Source organism: Scyliorhinus torazame, chromosome 29, assembly GCF_047496885.1.
Source record: "Scyliorhinus torazame isolate Kashiwa2021f chromosome 29, sScyTor2.1, whole genome shotgun sequence".
NCBI classification, from domain to species: Eukaryota; Metazoa; Chordata; class Chondrichthyes; order Carcharhiniformes; family Scyliorhinidae; genus Scyliorhinus; species Scyliorhinus torazame.
Window position 1 is genome coordinate 9,738,821 of NC_092735.1, and position 26,134 is coordinate 9,764,954.

At 49.0% G+C, this 26,134-nt stretch overlaps 1 protein-coding gene across 1 annotated transcript in view; it reads right to left on the reverse strand.

Annotated features, from left to right (window-relative positions):
* srebf2 (sterol regulatory element binding transcription factor 2) overlaps nucleotides 1-26,134 on the reverse strand; it is an 81,364-nt gene that overhangs the window by 35,477 nt on the left and 19,753 nt on the right. The window contains exons 4-8 of the mRNA XM_072492032.1: nucleotides 12,670-12,816; nucleotides 9,036-9,260; nucleotides 3,584-3,698; nucleotides 2,918-3,099; nucleotides 1,424-1,610 (exon numbers count right to left, since the gene is read on the reverse strand). Of these exons, the coding sequence (XP_072348133.1) occupies nucleotides 1,424-1,610; nucleotides 2,918-3,099; nucleotides 3,584-3,698; nucleotides 9,036-9,260; nucleotides 12,670-12,816 (856 nt within the window). The remainder of the gene's footprint in view (nucleotides 1-1,423; nucleotides 1,611-2,917; nucleotides 3,100-3,583; nucleotides 3,699-9,035; nucleotides 9,261-12,669; nucleotides 12,817-26,134) is intronic.

The window sequence follows — 26,134 nt, forward strand, 5'->3', positions numbered from 1 at the left end:
TTATATTTGTATATTGAGGTGTTAGAAAAGGTACAATGCAGATTTACTAGAATGCATTTCCTTGTACCGGGGAGCAAGGACTTGAGAAATTGGATCTTTTATCGTAAGATTATGGGGCAACACCAGGGAAATGTTATAAAATGATGCAGAGGGAAAATGGAAAACGTCTCTTTTTAGTGTCCGAGGGTCAAGAGATCAAAAGGATCGTAGATGTTAAACATCTACAACACTGCGGAATTCACTGCCAAGGTTAGTGGTTGACACAGAAACGACATCAACATTTGATTGAATAGGTGGATGAAACAAAATGGGGCATTGGAACACGGCGGATAAATATGATGTCGTGTTGGGTGTTCTGCTGCACAAATGATCCAACACGGCTGTAGATGGTACAACTCAGTTTTATTGTCTTAACAACGGTTGCAACTAACTGCTGGCTTGGGTACGTGCTTCACCAGCTAACCTGTGGACCCAGCCCTATCACTATCTTAGTGAGGCACTCAGCACATGGACTATGTCTGAGTGGCATGCTGTGAGCTCTGTGCTCTGAGCTATCTCCTGGTAGAATGAGCGGGAACTGTGGTGTTCCCTGTTTTATAGTGCGTGTGCTCTCACTGGTGATTGGCTGCGATGTGTGTGTGCTGGTTGGTCCAACATCAGTGTGTGTGTGATTGCACCATGATATGCTGATGTGGATATCATGACATCCCCCACTTTCACAAAGGATATATGCCTACATGCTAATAAATAGAAATGTGTACTGAGTGCATCTGAGTATGTGTGTGCAATATTTACAACATGTACATGAGGCTCAACTATATACAGAGGAAGGTGTCAGGTAGGTCTCACAGTCGCTGGTGAGCTTCCACTACTGGTATCATGTTGTGTTGGGTGTTCTGCTTCACAAATGATCCAACATGGCTGTAGATGGTACAACTCAGTTTTATTGTCTTAACAACGGTTGCAACTAACTGCTGACTTGGGTACGTGCTTCACCAGCTAACCTGTGGACCCAGCCCTATCACTATCTTAGTGAGGCACTCAGCACATGGACTATGTCTGAGTGGCATGCTGTGAGCTCTGTGCTCTGAGCTATCCCCTGGTAGAATGAGCGGGAACTGTAGTGTTCCCTGTTTTATAGTGCGTGTGCTCTCACTGGTGGTTGGCTGCGATGTTATGTGTGCGCTGGTTGGTCCAACATCAGTGTGTGTGTGATTGCACCATGATATGCTGATGTGGATATCATGACATATGACAGGAACTATTTGTTCATATGGAGGGACAAAGAGGTGCTGGCCTCTTTCTGTATTGCAGCTGTAATGTAATCAATCCTACATACAAAGTGAAGATTCTGGTAGGTAAACGAGAAGCCACCACTGGACCGTGGATCAGCGCACACTTCAAGAGGTCGATTAGCACTTACCTGGCTCAATTCCCAGCATATTTCTACCATGGTGTCCAGAATCTTCAGCTGCCGCGGAGTGAGTTTGACGCTCAAAAAGTGATGTAAGTGGGTTGAAGGAGAGGCAGAGAAAGGTAATGGTACACAGCAGAATCCGAGAGCTATCCAGCATACCGAGGGTAGGGGGTGATAATGGCTCCTCCTTGACCTGTACAGAGAAAGTTTGTCACAATGAACACTTAATGAAGCTATAAAGCACCTCAAGCCTTGTGTATCATTTAAGATAATCTGTATCTTAACTCCATATCTTAACTCCTTGAAACCCTTGCCTAACAGAAAATCATCAATCTTTTAATCGAAAGCGCTACTCCCCGCCCTTGCAACAACAGCGTGGGGGCAAGAGACTATATTAGTTCGGTAGCACAGTGGTTAGCACTGTCGCTTCACAGCTCCAGGGTCTCTGGTTCGATTCCCAGCTTGGGTCACTGTCTGTGCGGAGTCTGCACGTTCTCTCCGTGTCTGCGTGGGTTTCCTCCGGGTGCTCCGGTTTCCTCCCACAAGTCCCGAAAGACGTGCTGTGAGGTAAATTGGACATTCTGAATTCTCCCTCAGTGTACCCGAACAGGCGCCGGAGTGTGGCGACTAGGGGATTTTCACAGTAACTTCATTGCGGTGTTAATGTAAGCCTACTTGTGACACTAATAAAGATTATTATTATTGGTGGGAGGTCTTGTGACGCAGTGGGTAGAGTCCCTGTGGCTGAGCCAGCTCAGGGTTTGTGTTCCACCCCAGGACCTGTTGTTCAAGGAAGGTGTCTTCACAACATAGCCAACAGATTGAGTATCAAACTGCAAAGCCTTCTGAAACAAGCCAATAGAAACAATCCTTCTGAAACAAGAACAGGTTGCCAAAGCACCTTGGACTCCAGTGAACTGTAGCATACACACACTATGGGCTGCACGGTAGCACTGTGTTTAGCACTGTTGCTTCAGAACACCAGGGTCCCAGGTTCGATTCTTGCCTAGGGTCACTGTCTGTGTGGAGTCTGCACGTTCTCTCCATGTCTGCGTGGGTTTCCTCCGGGTGCTCCGGTTTCCTCCCACAAAGTCCCGAAAGTCGTGCTGTTAGGTAATTTGGACACTCAAAATTCTCCCTCTGTGTACCTGAACAGGTGCCGGAGTGTGGTGACTAGGGGCTTTTCACAGTAACTTCATTGCAGTGTTAATATAAGCTTACTTGTGATATTATTTGCCTCACATTTTTAAAAAATACAACCATTTGGATTATTCAAACAAAAAATGGAAGGCGAGCAAGGGCAAGGGAGAAGCATGTGTACAGGAAGCTTAATGAATTTTCAAAGTAAAACAAACTGAAAATGTAAATCATACATCTTTCGAGTTCCAAGGCTCTTTTTACATAAGCTTTTTATAATAATATATAGCATCTTCAATAATTTAATATTAATGTCAATAAGATATTAATAAAGTAAATATGTATGGAAATGAAGGCTACTACCATGGCTTCATCAAGGAGAGGGCTTCCTGGTTCTGACTCAATGGAACATGGCGAGAAAGTGCCCGGGGAGCCAGGATCTGAAGGTGGCGGTGACATCATCAATAAATGCGATTTGAAGTCGTCAGTTTTCATGTCAACGTCAATGTTCAGAAGGCTGGAAATCTCGGATGTCTTATGACCCTCTGCAGTTATATGAGGGGGAAGAAGAAATCAATTTAACTACTCCGTCTTACGCATTTGAAAACATTGTTCTGAATATGACGTATCTTAAACTTTGGCAGTATTCAATACAGATGATGTGTAAGGAAGGAATCCAAGTGTAGGTGGGTGTGAATAAAGGCCTGGCAATGTTAAGTGTGTGTTAGTTGGGCAGATTGGTGGCACAGTGGGTTAGAATTGCTGTCTCACGGCACCGAGGTCCCAGGTTCGATCCCGGCTCCGGGTCACTGTCCGTGTGGAGTTTGTACATTCCCCCCCGTGTTTGTGTGGGTTTCACCCCCACAACCCAAAGATGTGCAGGGTAGGCGGATTGGCCGCGCTAAATTGCCCCTTAATTGGAAAAAATGAATTGGGTACTCTACATTTTTTTTTTAAATGTGTGTTAGTTACTGGTAAAGACTGTAGAGAGTGCGGACCTCTATGTCATGCAAAGTTGGCGCTACTTACTGTTCTTCTGATTGGCTATTTTCAATGCCATGTTCTCCTGTCGTAGCTTGTGGTTGGTTTGTTGCAGGTGTTTAATGTAATCAATGGCTTTCCTCAACACTCCAGATTTGTTCATCTACCAAATACAGCATGTGTTAGTATTTGCCTAGATTTCCATTCAAATTTAACAATACATGGAACATTGGAATGTGCTTTCCTTAGAAAGGAAGATTTACATTATTATAGTGCCTCTTCTTTGCCAGGATACGCACATCGCTTTAAAGCCAATGATGTACATTGGCCCAGATTTTGCTGTGGTGATGATGGCAAAACTGGTCAGCTTTCTCCATCATTGCTCCACTGAAACGGACAGAAACCTTGTGACATGGGACATGTGCGGAACAACACAAACTCAGATGATGTTGCCAATGAACCACGTTCCTCCAGCCCTGTGGTAATTCCCACAGGCTGCGCCATTAATAAATTTAAAATTCTTGTATCGATGCACAAATACAGATGGGATGTGGGATTCAAGAAAGAGAAACGTTTTATTTCGAAAGGTGGGTGTTCACTACCTTCTCAAGCGCAACTAGAAAAAGAACAATATCAGTCTTGATTGCAGTGTCCACATCCTAAGAATTACAAAGGTTAGATTCCATGGACAGTCGGGGCAGCACGGTGGTGCAGTAGTTAGCACTGCACAGGCAGCGCTAACTAGCGGGTTGTGGGCAGCACGGTAGCATTGTGGATAGCACAATTGCTTCACAGCTCCAGGGTCCCAGATTAGATTCCGGCTTGGGCCATTGTCTGTGCGGAGTTTGCACATCCTCCCCGTGTGTGCGTGGGTTTCCTCCGGGTGCTCCGGTTTCCTCCCACAGTCCAAAGATGTGCAGGTTAGGTGGATTGGCCATGATAAATTGCCCTTAGTGTCCAAAATTGCCCTTAGTGTTGGGTGGGGTTACTGGGTTATGGGGATAGGGTGGAGGTGTTGACCTTGGGTAGGGTGCTCTTTCCAAGAGCCGGTGCAGACTCGATGGGCCGAATGGCCTCCTTCTGCACTGTAAATTCTATGATAATCTATGCTGCCTCACAGTGCCGAGGGCCTGGGTTCGATCTCAGCCCCGGGTCACTGTCCATGTGGAGTTTGCACATTCTCCCCGTGTCTGCGTGGGTCTCACCCCCACAACCCAAATATATGCTGGGTGGGTGAATTGACCACGCTAAATTGCCCCTTAATTGGGTCATCTAAATTTATTTTTAAAAGATTCCATGGACAGCAAAATGCCGAACTGATTTGCAGTTCACAGGCCCCGTCATTCTACAGTTTCCAACTCTCAAATTGACGACTGCCGGTCCTGAATGTGGCGGCACAGGGGTCCATTCAGACTGCCATGTCCGTGCTGGCTCTCTGCAAGAGCAACTCAGGCAGTCCCCCGTCGCCTGCAATTTCCCCACAGCCCTACTATCCTTTTTCTCTCCAAGCAATTATCCCTTTGAAAGCCAAGATTTTATCCGGGTCGACCACAGCACATTCCACATGCTAACCACATGCCGCGTAAAGGATTTTCCTTGCGTCACTGTTAGTGCTTCTGACAGTCACCCGAAATTGGAGACCTTCTGTTCTCAATCCTTCTGCCAACAGGAACAGTTTCTCCCCCTCTACTCTGCCCAGACTCTTCATTATTTTGAACGTCTCTATAAAATCTCCTCTCAACATTCTCTTCTCTAGGGAGAAGAGACTATACTCATTGGAATTTAGAAGAATGAGGGGCAATCTTATAGAAACATATAAAATTATGACGGGAATAGATAAGATAGAAGCAGAGAGGTTGTTTCCACTGGCGGGTGAAAGCAGAACTAGGGGGCATAGCCTCAAAATAAGGGGAAGTAGATTTAGGACTGAGTTGAGGAGGAACTTCTTCACCCAAAGGGTGGTGAGTCTATGGAATTCCCTGCCCAGTGAAGCAGTTGAGGCTACCTCGTTGAATGTTTTTAAAGCAAAGATAGATTTTTGAACAGTAAAGGAATTAAGGGTTACAGTGAGCGGGTGGGTAAGTGGAGTTGAGTCCACAAAAAGATCTTATTGAATGGCGCAGCAGGCTCGAGGGGCCAGATGGCCTACTCCTAGCTCCTAGTTCTTATGTTATAAGACCAATCCCATCTTTTTTGATTCATCCAAGTCTTTGAATTTGCTCATCCCCGGAACCACTCTCGTTAAATCTTTTCTGCACCCTCTCCAGTGTCTACACATCCTTCCTGAAGGATTGGACACAATACTGGTTCAACATCAATTGCAGGATCACAGTAATTCCTTGTTTAACTTTGTAGTCATGATGTGGAGTTGCCGGCGTTGGACTGGGGTGAGCTCAGTAAGAAGTCTTACAACACCAGGTTAAAGTCCAACAGGTTTGTTTCGAATCACTAGCTTTCGGAGCGCTGCTCCTTCCGCAGGTGAATTCACCTGAAGAATGAGCAGTGTTCCGAAAGCTACTGATTCGAAACAAACCTGTTGGACTTTAACCTGGTGTTGTAAGACTTCGTACTGTAACTTTGTAGTGTCATTCCTGAAAAGTGGAACTTTACATGAAGCGACTTTAAGTGAATCCGATTTTCCTATCCGTGAAAAAGCTTTAGTTCTGTTGGACATCTCGCCAGAAAAAAACATTGTGCCCTGTGAGTCTAAATACTGCACATTTCTAAATTACTATATTTGTACACAAAATAATTTTAAAATAGAAATATAAAAGAAATAAGCTAACTCTTTCTACTTATCTCCTGCTTGCCACCTCTTGCGTTCCGCACCCTGACCCTCTGACTCACCACTAATCCTTCTGCCCTCCCATCACTGCCGACCCTCCCGCTGCTGATCCTCCCCCGAACCCACACTGCGAGCAAGGGTTCAGGAGATGGACAGTGAGAGGCCTGGAGCAACGTACAGGGTGAGAGCAGCTTCGAGTTGCAGGGTTTCAGGGTTAAGCCGCAGGTTGGAGAGGGTCCGGGGAGTAGGATAGGCTGTTCCAAAATGGTGCCCATCGGGTCACACCTGGCGTGAACCGTCGCAATGCCAAACGCAAGCACCAGCCCCATTACAAACACAACATTGAAATCACTTTAAACGGGGACTTAAGTTTGAATAAATGTTGATTATAACGGCCAGGATCCCGTGTGATTTTGTACCGCTTTCTTCTTTTTCTTCCATAAATTTAGAGTACCCAATTCATTTTTTCCAATTAAGGGCCAATCCACCTACCCTGCACATCTTTGGGTTGTGGGGGCGAAACCCACACAAACACGGGGAGAATTTGCAAACTCCACACAGACAGTGACCCAGGGCCGGGATCGAACTTGGGACCTCGGCGCCGTGAGGCAGCAATGCTAACCACTGCGCCACCGTGCTGCCCTCTTGTACCACTTTCTCAACCTGCCCTGTCATTTCAACAATCTGTGCACAACATATTCCCCCGGGTCTCTATGTTCCTGGACCTGCTGTAGAATTACACCTTTAGTTTATATTGCTTCTTCTTTCTATCAAAGTAGGACTTCACACTTAACTTCTCTACATTAAATTTAATCTGCCACATCATGTTCCCGCATTCCATCAGCCTATCGTGGTCCTCCGAAGTCTAGCACTTCCCTCCTCACAGTTCAAAATACTTCCCAAGTTTTGTGCCATGTGTAAATTTTGAAATTGTGCCCTGTACGTCCAGTCTGGGTCATTAATATAGATCAAAAAAGGCTGCGTGCGGGCCCTGTAGCTGGATGTTCAAAATATTTTTCAATGTTTGCCTCCCGCTCTGAAGACCATGTCTCTTGTTAAGCATTGCAGCCCCCCATCCACCACCTTGAACATTCACTCCCTCCACCACCATTGATGCACAGTGGGCAGAGCGCATGTACCATATACAAGATTCACTGCAGCAACTCGACAACACCTTCTAAACCCCTACCACCTAGAAGAGGTTATTCATGAAGGCCCCGCCTCCCCAACCTTGCCCCTCGCCTGAGGTATGGTGATCCTCAGGTTAAACCACCACCAGTCAGCTCTCCCCCCTCAAAGGGGAAAGCAGCCTGTGGTCATCTGGGACGATGGTGACCATACCTTGCCATCCAGGAAAACAAAGGCAGCATATGCAGGCCTAAATGTTTCCTCCAACCCACACATCGTCCCAACTTGGAACTTTATCGGCGGGTGAGAATCCTGGCACTCCCGGCCTAACAGCACCATTGGTTTACCTACACGACATGGGACTGCAGCGGTTCAAGAAGCCCACTCATCACTTCAGGGATGGGCACCAAATGCTGGCCTAGCCGGCAGTGCCTACATGAACGTTTTAATAAAAATTGGTGTATTTCAGGTAGCTTATCGAATTGGCTGTGAACCTAAAAATATCATAGAATCATAGAATTTACAGTGCAGGAGATCATTCGGCCCATCGAGTCTGCACCGTGCCTTGGAAAGGGCACCCTACTTAAGCCCACACCACCACCCTATCCTCGTAACTCCACCTAACCTTTTGGACACTAAGGGACAATTATTTATTTTTATCATGGCCAATCCATCTAACCTACACTTTTGGACTGTGGGAGGAAACCAGAGGAAACCCATGTAGACACGGGGAGAACGTGCAAACTCCACACAGACAGTCACCTGAGGCCGGAATTGAACCCTGGTCCCTGGGGCTGTGAGGCAACAGTGCTAACCACCGATTTGAAGACTATGCGTTGACGCCGGCGTGGGACCAGTGGCGTGTGACGCCAGCAAAAACGGCGCAAAAGCTGCACCGATCCTCCGTCTGGTGGGGGGTTAGCAGCCACGCAGCGTAAAGCCCCCCCGGCATACGCACGCCGGCGGCCTGCAGCGGCATGCCGTGCTCACGGACCCGGCCTGCCACATACTGTCCCCCAGTAACCCCCCCTCGCCACCCTGGACCACCCCCCACCAATGCCCCAGCCCCCGTCAAATCTCCCCTTACCCGCAGAACGGCACTCCCCCCCCCCCCCACCAACTTTGGCGGTGCTGGTGCCCTATTAGGGCATTTAAACCACAAACAGGACCACAGCCAACATTGGAACCGTCCTTGCTGAATGCCCTCACACACTTTCATTATGTTCCACGTCACATCTGCTTCAACACACCAAGTAACCTCAGCGCCAAATCCAAAAGTTAGAGATCTCAAATAAACCAGTAAAGCACCATGTGGTACACATACCTACTGAGGCAAAAGGATAGTTTAAATAGGATAATTTAATAAATAGAGTAAAGTCACCAGTGTCCCAGATCACCATCGGCTGCTTTCCCCTTTGAGGGGAAATTTAATAAATAGTTGGCTTGGACAATGAAATAAATGCAAATTATTGCATGCAACATATGTAATACTGACACTTATTACACTATTTTCTCCCTTTAACCCTCGACCTACACCATCACAATGCAAGATTCTGTATTTTAAAATCATTCATACAATTAACTTACCTTAGCGTCTGTCCCCATCACAAGATCCTTGAGCTCGATGATTTTATCATTGATGGATGACCGATAGCGCTTCTCAATGATATTGTGAGTTGTTCTCTTCTCGCCCTCCTTCAGCCCCTCTGCCGGAACCTTTCCATTCCCAACAATCTGCTTGATCGGAATCTTGTCAGCTCCAACCATCATTGGCATGGTGGTCAAAATAGTCCCATTACTGCTGACCAACGTCTGAGATGAAAAAAACAGAAAGTAATTTTCTACCGACCCCCACAGCCTGAAAGGTTCAATGCATTTTCCAGTTTTTATTTTTAAGATAAGCTTTCCTAGAACCCGCCACGGACGTTCTCGCCCGCCATTATCTTTCCCGCCTGACATGCCGTTCGATCTAACGGACAGTCAAGCAACCGGTTCCCAATCCTCTTCCATCGGACCACAGCCAGAACAGAAGGAAGGGGTAGCTTGGGGAAATATGCTCTGCAACTGTAACTTCGTCCTCGCTGCAATCTCTGCTGTCAACATGTCCATGGGAAATAACAGGAATATTACTGTGTTGGACCAGAAAGGCATTCTGTACAATACTCCATCTATCACTAGGGTTGAGACTAAACATTTAAAATAGCCTGGTAATTCCTTGGACTCTTCCTGTCTCTTTTTAATGAATACTCTCAGTACCTTTAATTTTTTCTGTGCTTAAATAGGTCAATGTTCGGGTTCCTTTCTCTTCCGGTTGAGATTCTGCATCATTCATCTCCTACACAGACTTATTCACTCCAGGTCCTCAACAACGTGTAATTCTTCATCTCTCGGTCTTCCCTGAACCCTAGAATCTTCGAGCATTAACCCCCCCCCCACCAGTTTAAAAAAGTGATAACTCATTCTGAAGATTGCATTACCTGATGACCCAAGTGAGATTCTTTTTTCCCGTGGTTTCATAGATTATCATAGAATTTACAGTGCAGAAGGAGGCCATTCGGCCCAACAAGTCTGCACCGGCTCTTGGAAAGAGCACCCTACCCAACAAGGTCAACACCTCCACCCTATCCCCATAACCCAGTAACCCCACCCAACACTAAGGGCAATTTTGGACACTAAGGGCAATTTATCATGGCCAATCCACCTAACCTGCACATCTTTGGACTGTGGGAGGAAACCGGAGCACCCGGAGGAAACCCACGCAGACACGGGGAGAACGTGCAGACTCCGCATAGACAGTGACCCAAGCCGGAATCAAACCTGGGACCCTGGAGCTGTGAAGCAATTGTGCTATCCACAATGCTGCCGTGCTGCTGGTTTGACGCTTTGGAAAGCAGCGACAAGGGCAGCAAGTGCATCTGAACATCACCACCTCAGAGGTTTCCCTCCATGTCGCACATCATTCAGACGTGAACACATATCGCTCATTTATTTGTCACCACTGGGTCAGAATTTCTGGAACACCCTCCCTAATAGCACTATGGGTGAATGGGACAATAAATGTTGGCCTTGCCAGTGAAACCCACAACCCATGAATAAATAGATCAGCAATAATGGGCTGGATTCACCATTTTTGAGACTAATTGTGGAGGATCTGTGGCGTTTTACATCAAAAAAGTCAGCAGCGACGGGCAGCATGGTGGCACAGTGGCTAGCACTGCTGCCTCACGGCAGCGAGGTCCCAGGTTCGATCCCGGCTCTGGGTCACTGTCCGTGTGGAGTTTGCACGTTCTCCCCGTGTTTGCGTGGGTTTCGCCCCCACAACCCAAAGATGTGCAGGGTAGGTGGATTGGCCACGCTAAATTGCCCCTTAATTGGAAAAAATGAATTGGGTACTCTAAATTTATATATTTTTTAAATCGGCAGCGCCCCCTCGCGATCCTGCGACCGGTGAGGAGCTAGCAGCCATGCCACGTAAAACTCCCGGCTCCCACGATATAAACGGCTGGAGAATGGCCGGGTCCGTGGCCGCACATGCCGATGACCTGCAACGGTCGTGGCGTAAATCATGGTGCCAGCAGTGCGCGGACCCAACCTGCCAGATAGTGCCCCCCTGGCCAGCCCCCACCAGTCCCCCCAGCCCTCGCTGAAGACCCCCACTGGCCAGCAGCATGGCTCCCGCCCGACTGTGGCATCGCTGGACACAGTCCGCAGCCACCACGCCGGGTTCCTGACCACTGAGAACACACGTCCCACTGGACTCAGTCCAACGCCGCCACAAATGGGGGGAGGGCCGATCCGCTGGCAGGGGGGACATTATTCGGGGCTGGGGGCACTGTGGGGCGGCGATCTGGGGTGCGCGAGTTGGTAATAGCGGGGGCACTATTTCACAGGCCGGGTCCGCAATGTAGCACGGCCGCTGCAGGCCGCCGGCGTGCGCATACGCGGCCACGAACCTGGTAATTCTCCGGGGCGTATCGGCAGCTAGAGGCGGGTGCTTTACGCTGCCGTCCTGCTAGCCCCCAGCCAAACGGGGAATCAGTGGCCGTTTTGCGCCATTTTCTACAGCATAAAATGCCACCATTCCCACGCCGGCAAGGGGACATAGCCCCAGAATCGGAGAATCGAGTGCCATGGCCTAGCCCCAGAATCGGAGAATCGAGTGCCATGGCTGCCTACAACAGTCGGCCTGGCACTTAGACAATTTTGACAATATTGGGATATTTCTCCAACCTCTAATTGATATCTTGGTTTTGTGTTTTGGTCCAGGTAAATCAACACTCGTGTGCATCACAATCAACCTTCAGTTTGCCCTCAAGTGACATTCACATAACAGGGATTATAATTTTTTCCCTTGTTAGAGGTGATTGATACTAAGCTAATTACCGTACCCCTGCTAACCCAACGGAGACCATTTAACTCAATAATTGGGAGCCAACTCTTCAAAACTGCTCAGGTCAAGCACAGGTTGCCTTCATGACTAACTCAGCCAGCGGTGAACTCCAGCCGCAAATAATTTTTCCTTAAGTGGGTCGTCTCAGTGGAGTTGCTTTAACGTTTAGTGGAGGGCCCAAGCCTGTCAGAAAGTACATGTCCCATAGAATTCCTACAGTGCAAAAGGAGGCCATTAGGCCCATCGAGTCTACATCAACTCTCTGAAAGAGCACCCGTACCTAGGCTCACTCCCCCGCACATATCCCCATCTAACCTTAGGACACATGGGCCAGTACGGTGGCAGAGTGGTTCGAACTGTTGTCTCACGTGCTGAGGACCCGGGTTCGATCCCGGCCCTGGGTCACTGTCTGTGTGGAGTTTGAACATTCTCCCCATGTCTGTGTGGGTTTCGCCCCCACAACCCAAAAATATGCAGGTTAGGTGGATTGGCCACACTAAATTACCCCTCAATTGGAAAACAAATATTGGGGAATTATAATTTATATAAAAAAACAACCATTAGGACACTAAGGGGCAATTTAGCACGGCCAATCCACCTAACCTGCACATTTTTGGACTGAGAGAGGAAACGAGAGCACCCGGAAAAAGTCACACAGACATGAGGAGAAAGTACAATCTCCACACAGGTAGTCACCCAAGGCCGGAATTGAACCCAGGTCCCTGCCGTTGCGAGGCAATAGTTCCAAAACAAACAACCAATACACCTTTTAAAAAAGTAATCCCACCATTTGAACTGGCATCAATGACTCAAATTGTGAATTGAACATACTGGGACTTGTAAAGCTGTCGTCTGGACTGGAGTGGCCAGTGTAGTGATGGTTGGATTCTGCATCGCTGCAATAACTGGGCTGCGGTCAGCTTTCAAAGTTGTGAGGACCAAAGAGTCTGTCTTTATGAGCTGGGGCTGTACCAGGACCTGCAATAGAAGAAAATGCACCAAGCGGAACATTAAAAATCTGCCAGTGAGGTTCTCGATAACCAATTGACCTAAATAATAGTTTCAGAAACATTGAGAAATAAAGCTAATTTCACAAACGGGACCAGGATCTAATGTTTGGTCCAAAAAAAGTGATACATTAAAAGCTGCAACTGGTTAATGATAAGGTGCTGAAAAGTACTCTCGTCAGATTTAGGACAGTTTGTCAGGAAGATTCTAGACATTAACAGGAGTACGGGGCAAAGATTACTGCCCATTTGGTTACACAAAATGCTACTTATGAAATGTCCTAACCGTTACCGGGAGATTCTGAATCTTACCACCACACTCTCGCAATGATAATTTTGTTGGGTTTTCAACTCAGCAACAAAAACACATTCAACTTTGGCAAATTGAGGCTCAAAGCAGTGGTTCTACAGGAGGCGGACATGACGAATGTGATATAAAATAGTTAGTTTAAATATATTAGTTACAGTAATGTAGATGTAGGCCAGTCTAATTCTAGTGAATTCACAGACAAAGGATTTCAGAAAGCATGGCAAGGAAGGGGGGAGGGGTGTCTGGTGGAGGATGGGAAAAGGATGCTGGGTAACAAGAGGCCCATGGTTAAGGAATGAGAAGTGAGCCAATTAGGATGTATGGCCAGGTCAGGAGGGGTATAGGATGACCTATGGGAATCAGTATGTGAAACTTGATGCCATTTGAATGTATTTGCAGAGATCCCTTTGTCTCGGACCTCATTCGTTTCCAAGGGGTCCAGGAGACTGGTTCTGTGTCCCTGAGAAGCGAGTCAGACTTGCAAGTTGGTTAAAAATAAATAATACTATGCCTACAAATCCATCTTGAGTTTTATGGAGGCCAGACTGACGGGTAAAGAATTCAATGTTTTGTCAGACATGGATGAGAAATTAATTCATTCTTCTGAGGCAGGAATTGCGGCCTTTGCTACTCAATGTGGAGGAGTAAAAAAGGATGGAAGTACTTTGCATTGACTTTATAAAAAAAAAAAATTTAGAGTGTTATGCGCCAGGGTTTAGAGAACCCCAAAGTGTATCATGGAGTTCACCTGACGCACAACTTTTAATAGATTGTCGTATGGGGCGCACACGGCCCACTCTACAGGTGTGGTACAGCAGAAATGGAAAAGTATTTTTTAAAGCAAAACAATGTTTATTCTATGAACTCAAGTTAACCTTTTTAAAACATACAGTGAACATCTTAGCAACCATTAATTCAAATACAACCCCCAAAGACGACAACACTAAATAATCCTTTAAACTTTCCTTTTAACATCCATACGACTTAAAAACAAAACCTTTAACAGAAGCACATCAGGTTAAAGTCACTATTGAAAACATTTATAATTCTGAATTCACCAAATGATCAAGTGATAGTCTGTTGATGGCAGAGAGAACAGCAGTACATCTGCTTGGTCTGGCTTCAGCTCCAACACTGAAAACGAAACTAAAACACACCTTGCAGCAAACAGCCTAAAACGAAAGTAAAAAGCTGACAGACAGCCCAGCTCCACCCACACTCTGACATCACTGATAAACACCCATTTCTTAAAGGTACATTTCTTAAACACCCATTTCTTAAAGGTACTCTCACATGACAAGAGCACCCAATTATTTTGTTTTCCAATCAAGGGACAATTTAGCGTGGCCAATCCACCTGCCCTGCACAGCTTTGGGTTGTGGGGGCGAAACTCATGCAGACATGGAGAGAATGTGCAAACTCCACATGGACAGTGACCCGGGGCTGGGATCAAACCCGGGTCCTCAGCGGCGTAGGCAACAGCGTTGGCCACTGCACCATCGTGACGCCCTTGCAATGACATTTTACATTGTAGTTTCATGCGTCATTGTTATAACCTGCCTACTGACGATTGGCTGGGGACTAATGACTATCCCACAATCCTATGGGAGTATGAACTTCCCCAATGAGGGGGGGCGGAGAAACTCTTACTATAAATAAGCTGGCCAGTCCAGGAACCAGGAGGAAGGAGAAGGTAGCAAGGGAAGTTACTGCTACTGTTATGTATATATTGTTATAGTAAATAAACGTTATTATTTTGTATCCTTAAAACTCGTGCTGGATTCTTCGGGGCCCTTACAAAACTGGCGACGAAGGTAAAAGTGAATAGCTGTCTACACTGCTGAAGCCACCTCCCTGGATTTTTGTTGGATACAGGTTGGAAGTTGTTTTCTATTATACCATGCCTCTGTACGGATGTTTGGATGTTTTTGATGCTGCGCTGGAAAGCTGGAACCAGTACACACAACGGATGCGTTACTATTTCCGGGCAAACAATATCACTGAAAACGAGCGCCAGGTGGTCATATTGCTCACCGCCTGCGGGCCGCATACGTTTGGGGTGATTAGGAGCCTTACGTACCCAGCTGCGCCGGACACCAAAACGTTTGACGAACTTGTGAATATAGTGGGGCAACGTTTTAACCCAACCCCGTCCACGATAGTCCAGCGTTACAGGTTTAATACCGCTGAGAGGACGCCTGGAGAATCCCTTGCCGATTTTTTATCCAGGCTACGCGGGATTGCGGAATACTGTGACTATGGTGAGACCTTGTCAGAAATGTTACGCGACCGTTTGGTTTGCGGTATTAACAATGCGGCCACCCAGAGAAAGTTGTTAGCGGAGCCAACATTGACTTTTCAACAGGCAATACAAATAGTCTTGTCCCGAGAGAGCGCAGAGCGAGGAGTACAGGAGCTACAGGGAATGGAAGTGCATGCCTTGGGGCGCAACCCTTTCCGCCCAAAAACGTCCCCCCGCACTCCTGCGGTACCTTGGGCGAGGCAACGACCAGACCGACGCCAGTGGCCATCGGACATTCCTCCCCGAAGGGAGCCTTCTCCAGAGCCAATGGATGAGGAGCCATGTCCGTGTCAGACTTGTAGGCGCCGACCCCGTCGCGGACGGCCGTCCTGGGGACGCCAGAGGTGCCGTCATTCCGACCGAAACTGGGACCAGCCCAGGGGCCGTAACTGGGACCAGCCCAGAGGCCGTACCTTCCATGTGGATGAACCTGCGGCGACCACCCCTGAGGACGTGGAGACGGAGGACGACTGCCTGCAGCTGCATTGTGTGGCAGCTCCCCGTGTGGCCCCCATTAAGGTGACAGTACGGGTCAATGGCCACCCGCTGGAGATGGAGTTGGATACTGGCGCAGCGGTCTCCGTGATCGCCCAGAGGACATTCGACCGCATCAAGCAGGGTATACAGACCCTTACATTAACTGACTCACAGGCCAGGTTGGCCACCTACACGCGGGAACCACTGGACATTGCAGGAACTACAATGACCCCTGTTGTCTATGGACGCCAGGAGGGGAGTTTCCCACTTATCGTAGTGCGTGGCCATGGGCCCAGCCTGTTGGGTCGGGACTGGTTGCGCCATTTGTGGTTGCAATGGCAGCACGTCCTCCAAACCGTTTCTGGAGGGTTGACTGAGGTGCTAGGACGATACCCAGAGGTATTCCAACCTGGTTTGGGGAAAATAAAAGGGGCCGTAGCCCGTATCCAAGTTGAACCAGGAGCCACGCCACGCTATTTCCGGGCGCGCCCAGTGCCTTACGCTTTGCTCGAGAAGGTAGAAGGGGAGCTAACTCGTTTGGAGAGTTTGGGTATTATCAGGCCCGTCCGTTTTGCTGACTGGGCAGCACCAATTGTACCAGTAATGAAGCCAGATGCCACAGTTCGCTTGTGTGGCGACTATAAACTTACAGTGAATACAGTTTCCCGACTCGACCGATACCGAATGCCTCGCACAGAGGATCTCTACGCGAAACTTGCAGGCGGACTCTCATTCACAAAATTAGATATGAGTCACGCCTACCTGCAGTTGGAGCCTGCCTCCCGACCATACGTAACAATTAACACACACCGGGGCCTGTATGAATATACACTGTTGCCCTTTGGAGTATCCTCTGCCTGCGCAATTTTTCTACGTGTTATGGAGGGCATTTTGAGAGGTTTACCACGTGTGGCTGTCTACCTAGATGACGTGTTGATTACAGGGACATCGGAGCAAGAGCATTTGGAAAATCTGGAGGCTGTCCTTAAACGCCTTTCGGAGGCTGGAGTCCGTTTACGTCACACAAAGTGCGTATTTCAGGCAAAAGAAGTAGCCTACCTAGGTTATCGGGTGGACCGCGAGGGTCTGCACCCCGTCGCAGAGAAGGTGCGTGCAATTCAACATGCCCCCACCCCGACTGACACTTCGCATCTTCGTTCTTTTCTCGGTCTCGTAAACTATTACGGGAAGTTCCTCCCCAATCTGGCAACTACGCTGGCCCCCTTACACCTGCTGCTAAAGAAAAATCACACCTGGGTTTGGGGTCAGCCGCAAGAAACCGCTTTCCGGCGGGTAAAGCAACAATTGTCGTCGTCTGGGTTACTAACCCACTATGATCCTGGAAAGCCTTTGCTCGTCACATGTGATGCATACCCGTATGGTATTGGGGCTGTCCTGTCCCACAAGATGGAGAACGGGGCCGAGCGACCGATAGCTTTCGCCTCCCGCACATTGACTGCAGCGGAGAAAAAGTACGCGCAGATCGAGAAGGAGGGCCTGGCAGTGGTTTTCGCGGTGAAATGCTTCCACCAGTATGTGTACGGCCGCCATTTCACTATCGTGACTGATCATAAGCCCCTGCTGGGACTCTTCAGAGAGGATAAGCCAATACCGCCCATTGCTGCTGCACGGATCCAGCGCTGGACTTTGTTGCTTGCTGCATACGAGTATTCTCTGGAGCACAAACCAGGTACGCAGATAGGAAATGCCGACGCACTGAGCCGATTGCCTTTATCGACCGGCCCCATGTCGACCCCCACGACCGGTGAGGTGGTCGCAACCCTAAATTTTATGGCCACCTTGCCTGTCACGGCATCACAGATCCGTGAGTGGACCCAGACGGAGCCAGTCCTGTCAAAGGTTCGGCACATAGTCCTGTATGGTGGGCAGCATAGACAGCTCCCAGGCGAGTTGCGGGCATTTTCCTCCAAGCTGTCAGAATTCAGCGTGGAAGATGGCATCCTCTTGTGGGGGACGCGTGTGATTGTCCCGGAAAAAGGCCAGGAGCTGATATTATCAGACTTGCACAATGGGCATCCGGGCGTGACCAAGATGAAAATGTTGGCCCGGAGTTATGTCTGGTGGCCAGGCCTCGACACCGACATTGAGAAGGTGGCCCAAAACTGCTCCATTTGCCAGGAGCATCAGAAGCTTCCGCCGGCCGCGCCCCTACATCACTGGGAATGGCCAGGGCGGCCTTGGGCACGCTTACATGCAGATTTCGCAGGCCCTTTTCAGGGATCCATGTTCCTTCTACTAATTGACGCCCAGTCCAAATGGCTGGAGGTGCATAAGATGCAGGGGACAACGTCCTGCGCAACAATTGAAAAAATGCGTTTATCATTTAGCACACATGGCCTCCCCGAGGTGCTGGTCACGGATAATGGCACTCCATTCACGAGTGAGGAGTTTGCTAGGTTTACAAAGATGAACGGCATCCGCCATATCCGCACTGCCCCTTACCACCCGGCTTCAAATGGGTTGGCAGAGCGTGCAGTGCAAACATTCAAAAGAGGCCTAAAGAAGCAATCTTCCGGATCAATGGACACGAGACTGGCTCGGTTTTTGTTTACGTACAGGACCACCCCCCATACAGTGACTGGGGTAGCTCCCGCAGAACTCCTAATGGGCCGGAGACTTCGCACCCGCCTTAGTATGGTCTTCCCGGACATTGGCGCAAAAGTACGCCGCACACAAGAACGGCAGGGACCGGGATCGTCTCGGCATCGTCCGATTCGGCAGTCTGCGCCCGGTGACCCAGTATTCGTGCGGAATTTTGCTGGTGGTGCCCAATGGGTTCCTGGTGTAATCTTTCGCCAAACGGGCCCTATATCATACAAGTGCAAGCCCAGGGTCGTCTCCAGCGAAAACATGTAGACCACGTCCGGTCCAGAAGATCATCCCCGCAAAAGATTCCCCGCCCCCGGAGCTCAGTTCAACAGCGGCAAAGACCAGAAACAAGGGAAGGTAGTCCTCCAAATCTTCCACTGGTGCCTCACTCGAAGCCTGCGCAGGTCGTGACGGGACCGAATGGGGATAGAGACGCTGACATGACGGAGGCAGCAGACTCTGACTCCGAGATGGAGACACAGGGTGAATCAGAGGGGGAATCCTCGGGTCCACAGGCCGTGGATGTACAACCGCGCCGTTCATCACGGAAGCGCCGGTCTCCGTCTCGTTATACGCCGCCTGATCCAGCGCCGCGTGCAAATGGCGTCCGGCCTGCGGCCAAACGAGTTTGCCGCCTTCCTTCGCCAGGGCCTACGGTGGATTCCTTGGACTTTGGGGGGGAGGGATGTTATAACCTGCCTACTGACGATTGGCTGGGGACTAATGACTATCCCACAATCCTATGGGAGTATGAACTTCCCCAATGAGGGGGGCGGAGAAACTCCTACTATAAATAAGCTGGCCAGTCCAGGAACCAGGAGGAAGGAGAAGGTAGCAAGGGAAGTTACTGCTACTGTTATGTATATATTGTTATAGTAAATAAACGTTATTATTTTGTATCCTTAAAACTCGTGCTGGATTCTTCGGGGCCCTTACAAAAGTCATGTTCTCAATGACGTAATAAAGCAGCAAATAAAAGTCCATTTGTTTCAGTTGGCAGCAACCTCATATCCTCGTTAAATAGTTCCGGATTTAAGTTCTGCTCCGGAACCTTCGTTTAAGTAGCCACCGACCAGCGTCATTAGCTTCAAAAACCAGTCTATTATACATTACTTCAACAAATACCTTTTGAATGTCCATATACACATCACCTGCACCACCCAAAGAGCACAAGATTTAGGAGAAGGCCATTCAGCATCTCAAGCCTGCTTTGCCATTCAACAAGATCATGTGTCCTCTATTTCTCTTTCCTGCCTGCCCCTCCATCACCTTCCGTTTTTGATTTTAAAAATCTCTCCAACTCAGCCGTAAATATATTCAAGACCCACTGCTCTCTGGGATTGAGAATTTCACAGACTAATGACCCTCGGACAGAAAAATACATCTCATCTGAGTCTTAAATGGGAGAATCTTAATTTTTAAACTGTGTCGCCCAGATTCAGGCTCCTCCTCAAGGGGAAACATCCTCTCATCTATCAAATTCCCTTCGGACCATCTATGTTTTAATAAGATCACCTCTTGCTCTTCTCAATTCCAATGGGAATAGGTCCAAACTGCTCAACCTTGCCTCAAATTAGTCGAATGAACCTTTTCTGAACTGCCTCTAATGCAATTATATACTTTCTACAGTAAGGAGACCAAAACTGTACATAGTCACATCAAGACCCTTTCCAATATTTCGAGGGGCACGGTCATACTTGTCAGGCTCTATTTGCCATTAACCAATTCGTGCCTCACAAACCTTATTGAGTTCTTTGAGAAGGTGACCAAACAGGTGGATGAGGGTAAAGCAGTTGATGTGGTGTATATGGATTTCAGTAAAGCGTTTGATAAGGTTCCCCATGGTAGGCTACTGCAGAAAATACGGAGGCATGGGATTCAGGGTGATTTAGCAGTTTGGATCAGCAATTGGCTAGCTGGAAGAAGACAAAGGGTGGTGGTTGATAGGAAATATTCAGACTGGAGTCCAGTTACTAGTGGTGTACCACAAGGATATGTTTTGGGGCCACTGCTGTTTGTCATTTTTATAAATGACCTGGAGGAGGGCGTAGAAGGATGGGTGAGTAAATTTGCAGTTGACACTAAAGTCGGTGGAATTGTGGACAGTGTGGAAGGATGTTACAAGTTACAGAGTGACATAGATAAGCTGCAGCGCTGGGCTGAGAGGTGGCAGATGGAGTTTAATGCAGAAAAGTGTGAGGTGATTCATTTTGGAAGGAATAACAGGAAGACAGAGTACTGGGCTAATGGTAAGATTCTTGGCAGTGTGGATGAGCAGAGAGATCTTGGTGTCCATGTACATAGATCCCTGAAAGTTGCCACCCAGGTTGAGAGGGTTGTTAAGAAGGCGTACGGTGTGTTAGCTTTTATTGGTAGAGCGATTGAGTTTCGGAGCCATGAGGTCATGTTGCAGCTGTACAAAACTCTGGTGCGGCCGCATTTGGAGTATTGCGTGCAATTCTGGTCACCGCATTATAGGAAGGATGTGGAAGCATTGGAAAGGGTGCAGAGGAGATTTACCAGAATGTTGCTTGGTATGGAGGGAAGATCTTATGAGGAAAGGCTGAGGGACTTGAGGCTGTTTTCATTAGAGAGAAGAAGGTTAAGAGGTGACTTAATTGAGGCATACAAGATGATCAGAGGATTGGATAGGATGGACAGTGAGAGCCTTTATCCTCGGAAGGTGATGTCTAGCACGAGGGGACATAGCTTTAAATTGAGGGGAGATAGATATAGGACAGATGTCAGAGGTAGGTTCTTTACTCAGAGTAGTAAGGGCGTGGAATGCCCTGCCTGCAACAGTAGTGGACCCGCCAACACGAAGGGCATTCAAATGGTCATTGGATAGACATATGGACGATAAGGGAATAGTGTAGATGGGCTTTAGAGTGGTTTCACAGGCCGGCGCAACATCGAGGGCCGAAGGGCCTGTACTGCACTGTAATGTTCTGTGTTCTATGAGCCATTAGTTAACCCATTTTCCAAGCGAAAATCAATTTTAGGTTGTGGCTCCTTGGGATTCTCACCATTGTTAGGTCGACTAGCCAAAGTTTCGCTCTTTCCACCTCAGCAACCTCGGGTTATCCAGTCATAGAGTCCACAGCACAGCAAAGGCCCTTCAGCCCATCGCGTCCGCGGCTGTCAATAACAACCACCTAACTATTCTAATCCCATTTTCCAGCAGGCCCTTGTATATCTTGGCCTTGCAAGTGCTCATCTAAATGCTTTTTAAATGATGGTTTCTGCCTCCACCAGCCTTTCAGGCAGCGAGTTCCAGACTCCCACCACCCTCTGGATGAAAAAGCTTTTCCTGACATTCCCTTTAAATCTTCTGTCCCTCACCTTCAATCTATGCCCCCTGGTCATTGATCCCTCCACCAAGGGGAAATGTTTCTTCCTGTTTACTCCATCTGTGCCCCTCATAATTTTATACATCTCAATCATGTCCCCCTCAATCTCCTCTGCTCCAGGAAAAACAATCCCAGTCTATCCAATCTCTCCTCATAGCTAAAACTCTCTAGTACAGGCAACATCCTGGTAAATCTCCTCTGTATCCTTTCCAGTGCTATCACATCCCTCCTAAAATGTGGACTCCAGAACTGCAAACAATACTCTAGCTGTGGCCTAACCAATGTTTTATACAGTTCCAGCATAACCTCCCTGCTCTTAAACTCTGTGCCTCGGCTAATAAAGGCAAGTATACCATATGCCTTCTTAACCACTGTATCCACCTGCTCTGACCTTAAGGGGCCGGTGTACATGCACACCAAGGTCCCTTGGATCCTCGGTGCTCCCAGAGACCTGCCGTTTATCACATATTCCCCTTGCTTTGTTTGTCCTGCCTCAGTGCATCACCTCACCTATCTGGATTGAATTCCATTTGCCACCAATCAGCCCATCTATAATGTCCTGCAATCGAAGGCTGTCCTCCTCTCTATTTACCACCCCACCAATTTTTGTATAATCCACAAACTTGCTGATCAACCCTCCTACATTCATGTCTAAATCAGACTTCCGGTGGCGGCTATGAAGGAGTAGGTCGCACATTTGGTGGCTCCCGCTCGGGTCGGAACTTTGGACCTTTTCCCCCGATTTTTTTGTCGGAGCTGAAGTGGAAAATTGATGTTAGATGCAACTGTGACGAGGAATCCTACATCAGTGCATGGAGAAGTCGACCAGGAGTGCTCGCAAAGGAAGAAATAGGCAAAAGGAGGTTTGGGCTGAGGCTGCAGCGGAAGAAAGCATGGCGGACGACCGGAGTCCTGGCTTTACTATCCAGCGGTCAATGGAGCAGCTGAAACAGTTTATATAGGAGGATTTCACCAAGCAGAAACAGGAATGCTTGGACCCGATTAAGGAGTCGATTGCGCGACTGGAACCCAGACCAATCCAGAAAGTGGAGAAGGCGCTGGCTGACAGGAGGAGCACCAAGCTACAGTGGAGTTGGAGGTGGGAATGTTGAGAGACCAACAGAAAAGGCTCCAGGAGAAGGTGGAGGATCTAGAGAACATGTCCCGCCAGCAGAACCTGAGAACCGGAGGGATCCGAAGGAACGGATGCAGGGGTGTACATAGTGGGCGTGTTTGAGAAGCTACTGGGGGAGGGGACGTTCACCCGACCCTTGCAGGTGGACAGGGCACACAGAGCGCTCGCAAGGTAGCCGTGTGTAGGTGACCCCCCCCCCCCCGAGAGCAATGGTGGTGAGATTCCACAGGTACCGGGACAAGGAATGCATTCTACGGTGGGCCAGGCAGACACGGAGCTGTAAATGGGAGAACAGCGTCCTGCGTATATCTCAGGATCTGAGCGTGGACGTGGCCAGGAGAAGGGCAGGGTTCAATCAGATAAAATCGACCCTTTTTAAGAAGGTGGTAAAATTTGGACTGCTGTATCCGGCTCATCTTTGGGTCACTCACGAAGAGCAGCACTTCTACTTCGAGTCGCCCGAGGAAGCAATGGACATCGCTAGAAGGAAAGGGCTGGTAGCTGACTGAGGTGTTTGGACTGAACTTTGCTGCAGTGTTTATGTTTTGTTTTTTTTTTAATAAAGGTTTTTGTCTTTTGACGTTACTTGTAATGCCTTCTGTATTGATTTGGGGTCTGCGGACGAGCTGCGTGAGTTAAAATTTGCATCTGCACTGATGGGGGGGTGGAGGTGTGAATTTTAGGTTTTGGATCTTCTTTTCGATTTTCTTTGTGTTTCTTTTGGGCAATTGGGTTGGGATTGTTTAAGTTTGCATATGTGTGTCCAAGAGGGAGGGAGGGAGGGAACAATAGGTGGGAAAATGTCTGGCGCCATGGGAGGGGGCCACCAAGCTAGCTGGGTGGGCTAGCTCACGGAAGCGCAGTGGGGGGTGAGCAGATGTTATGCTTGTTGAAGGGGGCTGTATGTATAGTGCTGTTACTGGGGTGGGGGGGACAAAGAGTGAGGGGATCTGTTCTGCTGACAGGGGAGGGACTTTTTCTGGGGGACAAGAGGGAGGTCGGGGACAGAGGCTGCCTGGGGGCGGGCCTGCGGATGCGTGGGCCGCGGGCTGGAGACTGGCCCTAGAGAAGTGATGGCTGATCACATGGAACAGAAGAGGGCTAAATGGTAAATGGGCCAGTTAAGAGGGCACGCGTGTTCGCGCATTTGAGGGGACTGAAGGCGGACGTGGCAATGTTGCAGGAGACGCACCCTCAAGTAACTGACCAGGTCAAGACTAAAGAAGGGATGGGTCGGACAGGTTTTTCGCTCGGGGCTGGACTCTAAGACTAGAGGGGTCGCGATCCTGATTAGTAAGCGAGTTTCATTTGAGGTGGGAAGAATAGTTGCAGACTTGGGGGTTCGGTACATTATGGTCAGTGGGAAGCTGGAGGAGCTGCCGGTGGTACTCGCGAATATGTACGCACCAAATTGGGATGATGTGTTCATAAGGAGAATGTTGGGGAAGATCCCGGACCTGGATTTGCATATGATGGGGGAGTGGACCCATGGAGATTTGGGCGGCCGAGGGTGAAGGAGTTTTCCTTCTACTCGCACATGCATAACGTGTACTCCCGGATTGACTTTTTTTATCCTGAATAGGGCTTTACTGACAGGGTTAGTGGCCACTAAGTAATCAGTGATCACGATCTCGGACCATGCCCCGCACTGGGTTGACCTACAGGTGAGCAAGGAGGGTAGCCAGCGCCCGCATTGGAGGCTGGACGTGGGACTTTTAGCTGATGATGAGGTGTGTGGGCGGCTGACAAAATGTACCCAGTACCAACTGGAAGTCAACGACATGGGGGAAGTTTCGGCTGCAGTAGTCTGGGAGGCGCTGAAGGAGGTGGTTAGAGGGGAGCTGGTCTCGACACGGGCCCACAGGGAGAAGGCAGACAGAGCAGAGACGGACCAACTGATAAGGGAAATACTGCAGGTCGACAGGAGATATGCGGAGATCCCAGAGTCAAGGATTGAGGACTGCGTCCCGGACGTGATTGGGGAGGACCAGACGGGATTTGTTAAGGGGAGGCAGTTGCCGGCCAACGCAAGAAGGCTGTTGTATGTTATTGTGATGCCCCCAGAGGGTAGGGACGTAGAGGTAGTGGTCGCAATGGACGCAGAGAAGGCATTTGACCGGGTGGAATGGGATTATCTGTGGGAGGTACAGGGATGGTTTAGATTTGGGCGGGGCTTCACTGATTGGGTCAGGCTGCTGTATCAGGCGCCCGTGGCAAGTGCTCGGACGAACAGGTTGACATCGGGCTATTTTTGGCTGCACCGGGGGACGAGGCAGGGATGCCCCCTCTCCCCGCTGTTGTTGACACTGGCTGTAGAACCGCTGGCAATTGCGGTGAGAGCCTCAAAGGGCTGGAAGGGACTGGGGGGGGGTCTCGCTATACGTGGACGGATCTCGGGCTTTGTGTGGGCAGGTAAGACCCCGCGAGTTAAATAAGGGATGTTGGAGTACAGCCGGGAGACTGGCACTCCCGAACTTTACGAATATAGCCATGATTATTGTTGTTGTGGTGGTGGTGGCGGCAGGGGGGTTAGGAATGTGGGAGCGAGCAGAGGTGGCATCTTGTAAGGGCACTAGTTTGGGGCCATTGGTAACGGCGCCTCTGCCATTCCCGCCGGCACACTACTCCACCAGCCCAGTGGTGGTCACGGCCCTGAGAGTCTGGGGGCAATGGAGGCGACGTGTGGGAGCAGAGAAGATCAATTTGCAATGATCACCAGTTTGCCCCGGGGAGGTTAGATGGAGGGTTGCGGAGGTGGCAGAGAGCAGGAATCGAGAGGATGGGTGATATGTTTATAGAAGGGAGCTTCCCAGCCTGAGGGAGTTGGGGGAGAAATTTGAACTGACGGGAGGAAATGAGTTTAGGTGCCTGCAGGTGCGGGACTTCCTACGCAGGCAGGTCTCAACCTTCCCGCTCCTACCACCAAGGGGGATACAGGACAGGGTAGTTTCCAGAGTGTGGGTGGGAGAAGGGAGAGTTTCGGACATTTATAAGGAGCTTATGGGGTCAGAGGAAACACAGACCGAGGAGCTGAAACACAAATGGGACGAGGAGTTAGAAGGAGAGTTGGAGCACGGTCTCTGGGCGGATGCGTTGAGTATGGTC